Source organism: Rhinolophus sinicus, linkage group LG04, assembly GCF_036562045.2.
Source record: "Rhinolophus sinicus isolate RSC01 linkage group LG04, ASM3656204v1, whole genome shotgun sequence".
Classification (NCBI taxonomy): Eukaryota; Metazoa; Chordata; class Mammalia; order Chiroptera; family Rhinolophidae; genus Rhinolophus; species Rhinolophus sinicus.
Genome location: NC_133754.1, coordinates 128,293,751 through 128,308,274, shown reverse-complemented (window position 1 = coordinate 128,308,274; position 14,524 = coordinate 128,293,751). Strand labels below are relative to the sequence as shown.

The following is a 14,524-nucleotide window of genomic DNA, read 5'->3' as shown; positions in this document are numbered from 1 at the left end:
TTTTTTTTTTTTCAAGGTTTCAGAGAAAGGTCAAGGGGGCACCACTGTATGCAAGGCTGTACCTCCCCCTGCCCCCCTAATAAAATCAATGGAAGGACCTAGAACACAATAAGTTATGTTCCAGGGCTGCGTGGCCTGTATTCCCATTGGAGACCTATCAGTGTGAACTAGCACTGTTGGGAAATCTCTTCCACTAGCCCTGTTAATCAATACCTCTGTTCATTATGCCTCTCTGATGAATATGGGTAATGATTGGGTGCCCGAGAGTCAGGTGACTAAAAATAACTGTGCCTTATTGAGGATCGATACATTTCCCCCCCAGTATTACTTCAGGCGATTCAATATTCTCAGCCGCCCCTCCGGAGCCCCCACCAATGCGATCCTCTCTGGTCTTCATTGATAGATCAGCTTCATCCTCAGAGCAGCTTTATTAAATTAGTAGCACTTAATCTACTGTCATATTGTCAACTGACACGGGGCAAACTAGCAGTCGGCAAGCCTTCCCGTGATTCAGGAGAGCCACTGGCCACAACCCAGGCAGTTTTGATTCGCTTTGTGCTAAAAGCTCTCTTCATGGGGGCCGCTTTGCTAAACAGGAGGATTTCCACCATTTAATAACATTTAAAACAATTTTTTTTAAGAAGAAGCTGTTTGTGGCAGATCTTGCCTATTACAGATGTGTTATGACAGATGAAAAGATCATAATTGTGCTTGGGTTCCCTGCAGGAGTGCGTTAATGCTTCCACGACATTTAATCACCACGTCTCAACGGAAGTAGACTTCCTTAAAGTGGTTAAACCTTTCATTTCTTTGCCCTCACCCCAAAACCTGTCTGTGGGTGCTCAGAGGAAATCAAGGAGACCCCATCAAGCCTTGGTGGCTGGCACCCCTGCTGCCTTGGGAGCGGCCCTCAGTCAGTGGCACTTCAGCTGGCTGGACAGCGCCTGGCCGCAGGCCTGATGAGAGCCCAGCAGGTACAAGCAGTCTGCCTAGCCCCGTGTTGGCCAAAGGCCTGGGACCAGGGGGCTGCTATAGTGTCTGGGGAGCTCATTTCCCTAGTTATAGGCCAGAGGAGATCGCAGAGTGGGTGGTACAAGCTGGGGAAATGGGCAAATCTGGCTCCAGGAATGAATAGAAAATACTCAACCGGAAGGGAGACTCCTCATAGTTTGGGTTAGCCTAGTTTTCAGCGAGCATTGATTTAAGAGGTGAGGGTAATTATACACACTGCTGAGTCCAAAGCACCTTCTATATACTTTTCCCCACTGTCCCTCAAGCAGTATGACAGAAGGAGGAAATGTCGCCAATGATGACATCTTTCCATCTGCTAGTTTTATTTCTGGATTATAACAAGCACAATCTGCAGAAAACCACTGCCAAGAGGAAGAATATAAACTGAAACACAAGCATTCAGTCTGAATATATATATTCAGACTGAATGCTTGTGTTTCAGTTTATATATGCATATATATATATATATATATATATATAGTCATCATTCTGTTGGCTGCTATCCTCAAATTTCACAGGGTGGGGGAAGGAAGAAAATCTATTTGCAGAAAGCTGAGGTGCAAAGTTACCTAGTTCTTCCTCTAGTCTTCCTTTCCTTAGAAGAACTTAGGCAAAGGCTTTGGGGAAAAGGAATTCTGCAGAGACAGAAAAGGCATCCCCACCGCATGGATAGCTTTGGTGAGGACAGACTCAGGTCAGTGTTTGCCGGGCTCCGTCAGGACTGGCTGGGATCTTGGTAGGTCTGACTCAGCTTCGCCGTCTGAGCAATAGCCGCGTTTGATCTTCCTAAGAAGTGTATTAAATAAACCAGGATTCAGTCTGGATAGGAGATCGACTGAGCTATCCAGCAAGTGTGCTTAAATAGGGTGAATTATGATGGGAGCTGACGCGGGTCTAGGTGTATTTTGGAAAGATCTATTGGAGTTTGTTGAGGTTTCTTCAAATCAAGACGGGAAGAAGAGGTCAGTGACTGATAAATCTTTAATATAAAAATTGTACAAGAATTTTGATACAAATTACAAGAGGTATTTGGACAAAATATGAATAAAATTCCATTTACATCCCCAAACCCTTATGCATCTTATGCAAAAGACATACTGTAGACAGTTATAGTACAGAAAATACAACAAAGGATATAGCAAATAAAAAACTTTTAATTCCCTTAGACTACTAATAAAAACAAACCAAAAAGCAGAACAAAACAAAACAAAAACCAAACCCTTGTTCAAGGTACATACAGTATTCATGAAGCTACCAACGTCACGATTATGAGATCAGGGTAATGCAAGCTGTCCCCCTCCCTCAGTGCACCTACCTTTCATAGCACAGACTTTGGTTCTGCGACAGACTTAGCAGAAGAGACTGGTTTGATGCAGATGAGAACAACATAAACAAAAAAGCAGACACCCCCAAACTCGGGGGGAGGGAGAAGACATATCTTGGTGAAAATTCCTTTTCCTCAAGATATTTCAATTCCCTTTGGGCACTTTTGCTATCAGATATGCAGGCTGAATCAATACTTTTGTTATTGGGTTTGGAGTGGAGAAGGAAGTTGTGTGTGTTCTCCCAATATGTGAGGGATCTTGGTAGCTCCTAAAAGGACTGGTCCCTAATCAGCAGTGGAGAACAGAGAGTTTTCTTCCCCAAGGCCCCAGCTCGACTCCATCTTTGAGGAAAGGCCCAGGTGGCCTCAGACCAAAGTCTTCTCCTGGTTTCTCGACCTTCCTCCTTTCTGACCTCCAAGTACCCAGGTTAGCATGCCTGCACGTTTCATACTGGCTCTGGTAGGAAAATGGTAAGCTTTCTCTGCAGGGCAGCTGAACCAAAGTTTGCTAAGGAAAGCAAGTGCACCATATATTATTATAAATCTTCGATAGTCATGTCAGGTTAATATATAATACTAGTTATTTAATTCACTCATTCACTTAATTCACGTTATGTAAACCCTGGGCAGGGTAGAACACACAAATGTTTCCAAAGGGATCAAAATCAGGATGAAAGAGTGTTCTACCTTCTTGCTTCAGAAAAGACTATTTTTAAGGGGGCGGGTGAGATCACAAGAAGAGCAAAGGGCAGGAGTGGGAAGATAATGGAACAGTCAGGGGAGATTAAGATAGGCAATGAGAGGAATGGATTACTCTGTACAAAGACATGCAAAAACGCTCCAAATTGAGTACTAGATGAAAAAAAAATAAACAATCAACCTTGGTTTATACATCTCAAGTGAACCTATTAACTCAGCACATTGTCTGGGAGTTCAAGAGCATCGTACCTCATGAATCAATGCTTCTCACAGCTACAGCACTATTCACAGGCGGGCGGGAGGTGCTTTGTCTTCTCACATGGAAAAGGCAGGCAGCGGGGCTCCCACAGAAATAGTGCCAGGGCAGGTCACCTCGCAGGGGGACTACCAAGAGGGCTGGGGTTTCTTCCCCCTCTTTTGGAAAATGTTTCCAGGGCCAGGTGAGTGGAGCTCTCTCACACCTCCAGGGTCTCCCCCGAGTCACCTCTCAGTCCTCGCATTCCATAACAGAAGTGGGCAGAGCCAGTTTAATAATAGATTGATTTGCCGTCTTAATTGTGCATTATTTCAACATCACGTTTGGCAACAGGAAGCCTTATATAAAGTCTTGGTATAGCACTTAGATACTCTCTCTTCAAGAAATATATTTTTATACTATCTACTTCTCTCCATTTTTGTTAAAATACCCTTTTCTGCTCTTCCTTCTCTTCAAAGATTCTTTTTTTTTTTAAATGAAGCTAAAAAAAAAACAAGCATTGAAAAAATTAGAAATGTCCTTAAGCATCCCTGTTATTTAAAGGGGAAAATGCTAATAATATAAGTTAGCAGAATCTGTGCAATTTTGGCAACTGAGTTTTTAATTAAAGATTCTAGTAAGATGTTTGAGAAATGATTGTGACATATACAAACTGGAGGAACTTAAAAAACATCAAGTCAACTGCTTTTCTCTGACCCCAAGAATCCTTGCTCAAAGTGCGTTTCTTCCCAGTGCTGAGACTGGTTAATGAAATGATTTAGCACAGGTTTGTCAAATTAGACCTGTTACGTTGTCTATCTCTAAAGCTGCTGCTTTTCTCTTTCCATAAGTTCCCATCAGAGACGACACATGCATGTGTCTTATTTGTTTGACAAATATATTTGAAATGTGACTGCTGAAGCAGGGGTCAGCAGCTTGTGTCAGAGCTGCTGCCAGAGAGTGGGAAGGATGCATGGAGTCCCCAAGTTCCATACGGACACTCATAAACAGACCTTGCACTCACTGACTAGCCACTTTCTAACCATCATTTAAGTAGTTCAATATAACAACAAAAATAGCAGCTGATACCTACAGGTTATTTGGGCTCAAGGTAGTTTAAAATATATCATTTTCACATGCTCTTCCTTGGTAACTTTTGTCTCCTCGTCACTTGATTTTGTAAAGCTCCCTGTGCTCATACTTCGGAAAATTCTCCTACAGTGGAGAATTTAACTTTTACATATAGGGTAGTGCCTGTTTTAGTGACGAAAGTCAAAATGCGCCCCCTCCTTTCTTTCCAGATTGTCAGTCCAGTTTAATAAAATGCAGGTTAATCTGTCATGTTACACTATGGACTTGGGGTTATCATTCAGAGACACATGTATACATTTAGACCAATGGGTGGATGACAAAGCCAAAAAAAAAAGAAATTTTCTTTTTTTTTACAACCATACACCAATTTGTTTACAACATGTGAAGATTTTGAAGGGGAAGAAAACTATTTTAATGCTTGCTGTACAGAATATGGGGGGCAATATAATCCTGCTTATGCCCCTGACTTGTGGGAAATTTTGCTCTACTTATAAGGCCACACCCAGGACTCCCAAATGGATGGGCATGCAATTGCAATACTTAAGTTCCAAAGATGCAAAGAATGCTGTCACAGCCAGCGTCTCTCGACTGACCCTTTATTTAAGAAGTCATCGTGTTACTGTCCACTTAATAGCTGGGGAGGGCATCTAGAGGCAGCCCTGAGCTTACCAAAGATGCAGTTTAGTAGGTGTGTGTATGAGTTTGTATAGTGGGTGGGGAGGGGGAGGCTGCGGGGCAGGGGGAGAGAGAGAGAGAGAGAGAGAGAGAGAGAGAGAGAGAGAGAGAGAGGCTGATTGTGAATGTGTGTGCATCAGGGAACTCAGTGGGAAAGCCTAGCCCTGGTACTCAATTTCCCCTTCACAAGGGATAAACAGGCAATTACGCATCCTTTTATATTTGATGGCCAAGTGCTGAACTGGAAAGCACACTATTAGTTTGTGTCCCTTCAGGGCCAGGGCAATAAGTAGCCAGGAGAGCTGGGGCTGATGCAGAGAGGGTGTTGTCTGCTGTTAGTGTGACAGTCTTGTCAGCAGCGTTCACATTACTGGAAGGTAATAAAGTGACAAGTAAGTTATTAGAAAGATATGAGGTGAAATTGAACTGAAGCGTCTCGGCCCAGGCTTTTCCCTTTCCTCTTTTGTAATGGTCCACTATTTGTTACAAACTGAACCTTGTCTTGATACTCTATATAAAAAAGATTTTTTTTGTGTGTAATAAAGGTCAAATGAATTTACAACAATGCTTTAGAGAAGAATAAAGGTAGTTTTACGACAACTGTAGTATAGTTGCTTCAAAAATATATATATAGCATTATAATGAACAATCATGCTGATCCAATTCAGTGTACTTGTAAAAATGCTTAATTTTTATTAACCCCGTTATTAGGCATTTGGATTTTTCAACAAATGCCAAAGAGTCAGTACTGATATCCAAGCATTGCCGGATGGCGATAAGTATCATTTTGTGCAAGATGTGAGAAGAAAGGATGATAGAAGGACACAGAATGGATGCGTGTCTGGGCAAGAGTGGTGGTAAATTATTTCACTGGTCAATTTTACAGCTGGGTTTACACAACGCTAATTGAAAATTACCATTTACGGTGAGCAATTCTCTAACTGTAGGAAATAGGAAAATGAGTCTGGGACAGGTAAGATGTGGCCTTAGTACTAACGTGAGCAAGACTACCACACGTGGTTTAGCTTTGAGGGAAAAGAGGAAAACAGAGAAGTTACTTCGGTGCTTCATCGGAAGGTAAATAAGCTCACATTTTGACCAAGAAAACTTGAGCCAAGTAGTATTACAATCATGGCTATGGGCGTGAGCAAATGTAATGATGGAGAAAGAACAGATCCAGACTGGCGACCACTCACCACGGTCAGAGCTCAGTTTGACCACTGGCCTTTGCAATAACCCGGGTGACCCACCACATCTTTCTGCTTCCTCAGGGACTCCAGCATCACTTCCCACTCCGAGAAAAAAGAAGAAAGGAACTTGAGCTATTATTGCCTGCAGCTGTCCTTGCTTCCCTCCTCCTTCCTCAGACTGGGGTTCAGTGACACCCCGTCATGGGGAGCCCTGCAGGGCACTATATCACCATGCTGTCACCCACTGCTGCAGACTTTGCTCTTGAACAAACACTTCCAGTGCATCAACAATTGTCTTTGCTAGTGACTCCCAAGCAGGGCAGGTACCACCAATCCTCTACTTAGCATCCCTTTCTCATTTGGCTTTTGAAAAAGCTATGATTCCTTCCAGTCTTTTTGGCACCTGCCTTTTATTGTCCTCCTCACTCACTGAGAACCCATCTCACTAAAAAAAAAAAAAAAAAAGAAAAAGAAAAGAGAGGGAAAAAGAAAATCCCTTAATATAAATATTCCAAGTTTGGGAGAATGTATGATTTTTTAAAATGATATTTGTTAGTCATCATTTTAAAAAGGGAAGTTCTTAAGGGGTGTTGATAGGAAGAACATAAGTTTCTTCTGGATGATTTGTTTCTTTTTGATAGCAGATGTAGCGTGTCTTATTACAGTTGAATTTTATTTACACTATTAGTCAATCTAACTCAACACTAGAGACCTAGGACAAGTTAGGACGCTCAGGTCCACTGTTAGCAGTTAGCAGCACGTCCATCTCAATCTGGTCACAGGTTTCTTTATGTTCTAATTGCCAAGGGCCCCCATTCTCATTTGCTTGGCTCACATCTGGGGTGTGTACAGAGGAGGGGGAACAAAAGGTCACATTTATTTTATTTGGTGGGGACCTAATGCATGGTTTCTCCTGAGTAAAATGAGAAGAAAGCTGCTGGAACAGCCCATTCTTGATATAGTCAAAGGCTTTTCCTTTCTTTTCTCTCTCTCTCTCTCTCCTGAAGAGCAATGAATACACTAATGGGGCTGTTAACCAGTTAAGTGCCTTTCTCCTCTTACTGGAAGGGCCTGGAAATTCAAGACCAAAGGAATCACACTACAAGGACAGTGGCACCACTGTGCTAAAAAATAGTTTCAAAAAAAGACGTCTGTCATGTTGAGAAGGAAAAGATGAACACCTCTAAACCTTTAAAAGGCATCAGGCTGAATTGGGTGGCTGGACTAAGATTTGAAATGCGTTGCATTGGGTTGAATTATTTCCATACAATTAATAACAGAACAAAGAGTGTCAAGCATTTGATCACACTTTTAAAACAAAATGAGTTATTACCTATCCTTCTTCCTGCTCTTCGTCGTTCCCTCCATAGCATGCAGATATTCCCTAAAGAGGATTAAATCTTTCTGGTATTTACAAAAACGTAGTTTAAAATGATCAAAACAGTACCTTTCAACATCAGCTAGTGGACATGCACGTTAATAATACTGCCTAATTTTGCGCCGGTGACAAAACTCTGGTTAAAATCAATCAAATGGGGAAAAGCCGCTTGGATGAAAATCAGCATCACCATTAATTTCCAGCCAGCATAGAATGGATGCAGCTAGAGAGAAAATATTTCACCATAGGAATCTCCCGTGAAAAAAAATAAATGAGTAGGAGCGGGCAAAGATGAAGGGCTCGATGATTAAAATGCTGATCTCTTTATCGTTCCTGTTTGCAAATAAGCTGTGGGAATCACCATCTTAACTAGACTTGTAGTTAAGTCAAAACACCACTCAGGCAGACACCCAAGAACAACCAACACTTCAGGACTAAAAGCATTGGACGTGTCATGAGTTTACCTGTTACATATCACTTCTAGCCACTCCCCCTGCTGCTCTTAAGCAAATAGGCTTTGTATTGGAAAATGTCATTCACCCATTTAGAAGGCCACCATTACATTTGGGCACACGAGGCACAAAAGTAGTAGCAAACAGGGGAGATACTTAATAAGGGCAGGTTGTCCAGGATTCATTGCCATTTCTCTGACAAAACGCAGGTGAACACACGCAAGTTTCGGAGCAGGGGAAATGCTGCTTTGAGAATCTCACTGCCTGCGGGCTTGTTCTAACTGGCTATCCACATTAGCCCCGTTTGTGGCAAGGAACAAACATGAGTTCTTCAGCCTGTGCTGATGTGACCTGCTGACAGCCATGCCATTCACTCACTAGGGCTATCTGACCTTTTAATTGACATTAAACAGACTAAACATTGATTCTGTACAAGATGCATTCAAATAGCTCAACCAAGAGAGTAACTTTAAAAAAAATTACTGACATGAAAATGTGCTTTTTTTCATAAAACTGGGTGTAATTCTGTCTACGCACATCCCCAAAACTAGTGTATCTATAATCTTTTGTTGGGATACTAAAAATAGTTTTTCCACCCCTTTTTGAATCAAGTCACTTGGTAATGGGGCAACAGCGCGACACAGAGAACGCTAAGAGGACCAAACTGTTTGCAAACAAACTTTCATTATTCTAGTTCAGTCTTTCACAAACATACTGTACAGAGTCTTATATGGTATAAAACAAAGGAAAACATCTCTGTCTATTCAATTTAACACAACACCAAAATAAAGCAAGTAAGACTTTGGGGAATTCAAAGGTACAAGAAAACAAAAATGGTTATTACTAATTCCTCAGCTTTTTACCGTAAACATTTGTCATTTAAGAGACATAGTGTTTAATAAGGTTTCGTTTGTACTGCAAGTACTTTTGGTCTTTCCTCACTGTAGAACAAATGAAGAATTAAATGAACCCCATAGCATCCTCTGAAGGAGATGAAAAGATAAAGCTCCTACACATCTAGCTTATCTTTAAAAATCTATTGTTTCTGAAATTTTCACAAATAAAAACACTGAATCCTCAACTAATGATGCTTATTTTTGGAAACAATAAATACTGTGAGGTACAATAAATCCTATAGGAATAATAACAACAGAAACATATTAACAGTTTCCTTTGGCAAATTTAACGGAAGTGAATGCTGATGTGAACATAGAAAAAATAATTACAAAACATATGAAAAATGGAAATGACATGAAAAATTAAAACAAAGGGGGTATTTCTAACTTTTAGACTGATGAGAAATGTTTGAGGCCATTAAATGCAGAAAAGAAATACATTCTCTTGAAATTATTGTATACTGTTTGACAAAATATTCCTTGTTTATCTTTTTTTCTGTCCCCCTTCACTTAAAAAAAAAAAAGGAGACAACAAAACACAGTCTGCAGTGCACACCCTAATGGTTTTGGCTGCAGACTGAACTTGAGTAAATACCATCATTTAGTCGTATGTTGTGGTAGCTGAGGCTGCCGATGTGGTTAACCAGCTCAGGCAACATGTGTAAACATCGGAAACAAAACAAAACAAAACAAAAAAAGGTTTGGAGTATCGTCTCCCCCCCCCTCTTCCTCACTCTCAATTGCTTGGTTTTAAGCTTGCTTTCATTTCTCTCTGACAAATCGTGTGGGGAAACACAAAACACTAAACAGTGAGAGAACCATGTTTTACATCCCCCCGCCCGATCCCCCCCCTCCTGGCTTTTCAGAAAGGAGTGTTGCTCAGTTTAAGTTCAGCACGTGAGAAGGGCTTCTAAATACGGCTGCTGTCAAATGTCTTTTGATTTTGTCTGTCCAATGGGCCTGAATCATAGTACTGCTAGAGAAGTCGCAACAAATTAGCCAGCTATACAACAGACCAGCCCAGGTCAGACTTTTTCTTTCTTTTCGAAAGGATAACGGTTAGGTCCTTGGAAATGAGTTTTCAATTCTTTTACTGTATTCAGCTTTGTTCCATAGTGAGTAATTTGGGCTTTTGTATCCTGAAATATTATCCTGCCTCTAAAGAATAAATGCCTTGGCTGTTTCACACCACATAATTTTGTTTTCCTTTTATATAACTTAACATAGAAGCAAGAAGGATGCAGTGTTGATTCTAATAACATTCGGCACTTGAAAGAATCACCAAGTGTTGTTTTTTTTTGAAAGCGGTTTTCTGGTGGCCGACAAATTGGCCTGTGGTTATGTTGAGTGACTAATTGTATTTTCTTTTCTGGAAACTTGTGCAAAGTTGGCAGTTTTGTGTTAACACTAATACTTTTGTTTGGCATTTGTGCCCTATACTGACCAGACCATTTTTATACAAGTGAATTTTTTTTTTAAAAAAGACACTTACTTGAAGTATGGCAATAGTTTAAGGATAAAAAAGAAGCATGGATATTACACATCCCCTTGTAGTGTATGAAAAAAAGTGCATGACTGGATTTATGTACTAGTACAGGACATTTTAAAAAATCAGGTCTGTGCTGTAAAGCATGCCAGCACCTCTTTATCACTATATCTAGCAGGTAGTAAAAACAAGACCATGTTTAAAAAAAGAAAATGTGCATTAATGCTAACATAAATGAATAGAGCTAGCCAGCAAACTATTTTTTTCCTGCATATCTAACAGCTGGATGTAACTGTAAAAATTAAACAAAAGAGTTAAACAACATCAATACAATTGTTTTACATCGTTGGCCTCTCAAGGCTAAATATTTACAGGTGAATCTGCCATGCTTTAGTTGAAGATTCTCTCAAAACCTTAAAGTTCACAAAAGACAACTATTAAGAAGTTCCTTTTTTGTTTCTTTTTTTTTATCCCTTTTATTATTTTTTTTGCAGGCAACAGTCATGGGTACAACAAACTGTCTCTTTGGAGAGGACCCAGAATTATTATTCTGTCAAAATTTGGGCTAGTTGCACGCGTTATGTGTGTGTGTGTGTGTGTGTGTTGTGTGTGTATGTATGTGTGTTTAAAGGGTATTTTGTTTTCACCTTCAAATGAAAGATCCCACCCCTTTTCCAAAACTATAAAGGAAAAAACATTTCGAAAGCACCTAGTGTTTATCTTTTTATATCTAAAGAAAACTGTGTGTGTGTGCGTGTGTGTGTGCGTATGGATGTGGAGGCGTACGTGTACACACACACACCCAAGTACACAAGCACACACTGACTATGGCAGTTCAAATGTAGGCCGTCTGGTGAGAGCTGGCATCGGTAGTGTCCATTCTGAGACTAATCTACTGACGTAAAGGGAATGTTTTTGTGGAGATTAGGGTTCTGACTGTGCCGATTTCGGCTTCGCACAGAGGAAAACATCATATTGCAACCGGGGACTTTGCACTTGTGCATTTCTCGCAGATGCACAGTTTTGTAGTGCACTCTCAGGGTCCCCTTGTTGCTGTACATTTTGTGGCAAATGTTGCACATAATCCCACCATTGCTCCCGGACAAGCTGCTGAATATCAGAGACCCTGACACTTCAGCCCCTAGGCTGCCAGGGAGGGCCGGGGCCTCGGCCTTGTGTGCCGACTCCCCACTGTCACTCGCCCCGTCAAGGTCGTCGAGAAGAATCCCCTCGTCACTGCCCGCATCGGATTCTCTGGAGGAATGGATGCTGCTGCTGGACTGGAGGCTGGAGGTGGTGCTGAGGTCCAGGACCATGTAGTCCTCCGCCATGCCTCTCCCATACCCGTTCAGGTGGGAGTCTTCGGTCCCTGCGGGAGAGGCGGCGTCTTCCCTGACGTCGAGCCCCATGGGGTGCTGGGCTCCATAGATCTTCATCAAAAATTCATCCCGGAGGTCCTTGCTAAGGGAGGGCTGCGATGAGTCCAGGCCCATATCATCGAGTTCTTTGGTCAACAGTTTACGATGCAGATTTATGTTGGCACTGTGTCTAGGAAAACAAGAGGGAAAGGGGGAGGGTGGGTGTGCAGGGAGCGGGACGGGTGAGAAAAAGGAGAGCATTTTAAAATTGATTCAAGCTTTCACAGGCATCAAATAAGCACATTCATTGCTAATTACACCATTATAAAAGCAAACATTCCCCTACATCCTCAGGATTTGGGGAGAAGTGGTGGTGGGAAGTGCAATAAGGGGAGCTTGTCATTAACATAATTTTTATAAGAGAGTAAAACTCTTCAATGGTAGGATGAATGCAAACCCAGGCACCTTTTTCTCATCGATTGTTCTGTTAGCTTTACTATATAGCAGCATCAGCTGCAGAGAATCTCATAGCAGAGATTTTAGAACATATATTAAGTAGGATAAAATAATGGGAACTTTTGCTTGTCCAAACTGAATCATTTCAATTTACCTAAAAACAAAACAAAACCTGTATTCTACAGCAAACACTTTCTTTAGATGTATCAGAAGAAGGATCCATCTTTTAAAAGAGTAAATGGTCCAAACAATTTATACCGGGGGTGCCCAAAAAATGTATACACATGACTTGTATTCATCTTTCTTTTGTTATCGGTATATATTGTGCATTACATTTTTAATATAGTTTTTTCCTTTCTTAAAATGTGTATACATTTTTTTTGGCACCCTATGTATTTAATTTCGCCTCTCTCCTTCCTAAACTTCAAGTTTTAGGTAGGAAAAAAATATTAGCTTAATAGATTGGCAATTTGGAATAGGGTCACAGACTCTAACATAAATCCCTTTTCTCAGAATGATTTGGAATCAGCTAAATTTAATAGTAAAATACATTTATTTTCAGAAGTTGTTGCACTGTAGAGTTAAAAATGTTTTCATTAAGCAATTCAACGCTTAAAATTTAATTCTTCAAAACAAAAAGCTGGAAAACAGATACTGTTTTTTTAAAATAAAACCCACCCACCGTTTTGAAAAAAAAAAAAAAATCACACTAAACAACAGAGAAAACCCAAAGGGACAAAAAGGAAAAAAAAAAAAAAAAGAAAAAACTACACAATACAAAAAAAAAAAAAAATCAAGCACAATAATAACATACGGTCCCTGTATTTTAACGACTGGAATCCGTAGTTCTCAGACAAGCAAAACTTTGCTTGAGTAAAAAAAAGACAGGATTTCTCCCAGAGCATCCATAGGGCTGCCATGATTTATAAAGCTGATATGTTGTTATCCATCTGAAAGCACTGCCTTTGTATTTACATCCCCGTTTATTTTCAAAGTGCCCTTGGGCATATACCTCTCTCCACCTGCAAAGGCTCACTTGTTTGACAAGACCTCAATTGGAGGCTACCCTTCCAAAAAATAAACCAGTAAATAAATTACAGATACATAAAAGCTTCTCAATAATGGCAGAAGCTCTACATCTTGGAGAAGTAATTGTGATAATACACATGACCTAGAATGGCCAGTGGGAAGTTCAACAGATGATGAATAAAAAGTATGGAAGACCCAATAAGTCACCCATTTGGTGACAAACCTGGCTAGTATTTCTTAGAGGTGGTTGAGAGGTATGTGCCTCAGAGACAAGAAAGGTAAGAAAGACTTCTCCACCTTTCCACACAAGACAATATATAGCACTTGGGGTTTTCAGGGGAAGAGGGGCACAGCCCCCTCACAACTGCACTTAGGAAGGCTGAGCTTACCTTGTGATAATAAGATCAGCTTTCTAATCTTTTGCTAAATCGATCACAAAAGAAAGCAAGAATGAGAGACAGAGAGAGAAAAAGAGAGAAGAGAGAGAGAGAGAGAGAGAGAGAAAACAAATTCACATTCTAGACATCTGGTTTAAAAAAAACTTAAACAATAAAATTGGGATTTAAAATGTTCTGATCACAAAATCATTTTCTGTCATAAGCGATCATCTCATACGCTGTCTTAATGATTTTCAGATCAGCCGCATAATCCAAAAATCATAAACAAAATTAAGAAAAACAAAATTCACAGCATCAGCATCACCCATAAATGAGTCCTACACAGATGCATGCAGTGTGCGGACATGTGAATGATACACAGAAGTTGTCCCCACGGCCCCTGCTCTGACACAGTTGCTCCTCATTTCCTTGGTGTCAGATGGCAGACAACTGCAAGAGCAGGTCGCTAAGCAGAGTGCAGGAAATGCCTACTGCGAAGTCTGTACCCTGACATGGGGGTATGACACCACCAGAATTATTATAAGAATGTGGAAATAGAGTTACACTAGAGTACTGTGAGTGTTGATAAAACAATCTGCCAACCATAAGCAGCTCATGAAATCCTATCCCTCTGTATTTATTATTTTTAACACCCTTCCTGTTTTCTTAATTTCATGAGCACACATTTTGTGATGACTGCAGTCTAGAACTCTGTATTGCTTCTCACACATCTGCAGTTACCACTTCCTAGATTCACTGCTGAGCAAACAGCAGCCAGATACACAGTAGTCACATCAACACACACTGAATAAAGAATAAATTAACATTGACAAAAGGACACACTGATCACCCAGATGGACACATCT

General features: G+C 40.6%; 1 protein-coding gene across 6 annotated transcripts in view; it reads right to left on the bottom strand.

Annotated features, from left to right (window-relative positions):
- Nucleotides 1–1,974: 1,974 nt before the first annotated feature.
- BNC2 (basonuclin zinc finger protein 2) overlaps nucleotides 1,975–14,524 on the bottom strand; it is a 415,446-nt gene continuing 402,896 nt past the window's right edge. For 5 of the 6 annotated variants that reach the window (XM_074330348.1, XM_019739202.2, XM_074330349.1 and 2 more), the window contains one exon: nucleotides 1,975–11,986. In XM_074330348.1, coding sequence (XP_074186449.1) covers nucleotides 11,326–11,986 — 661 coding nt within the window. In that variant the 3' untranslated portion in view covers nucleotides 1,975–11,325. Of the gene's footprint in view, nucleotides 11,987–13,670; nucleotides 13,705–14,524 lie in introns of all 6 variants that reach the window. The other variant, XM_074330352.1, reaches the window with a different exon arrangement.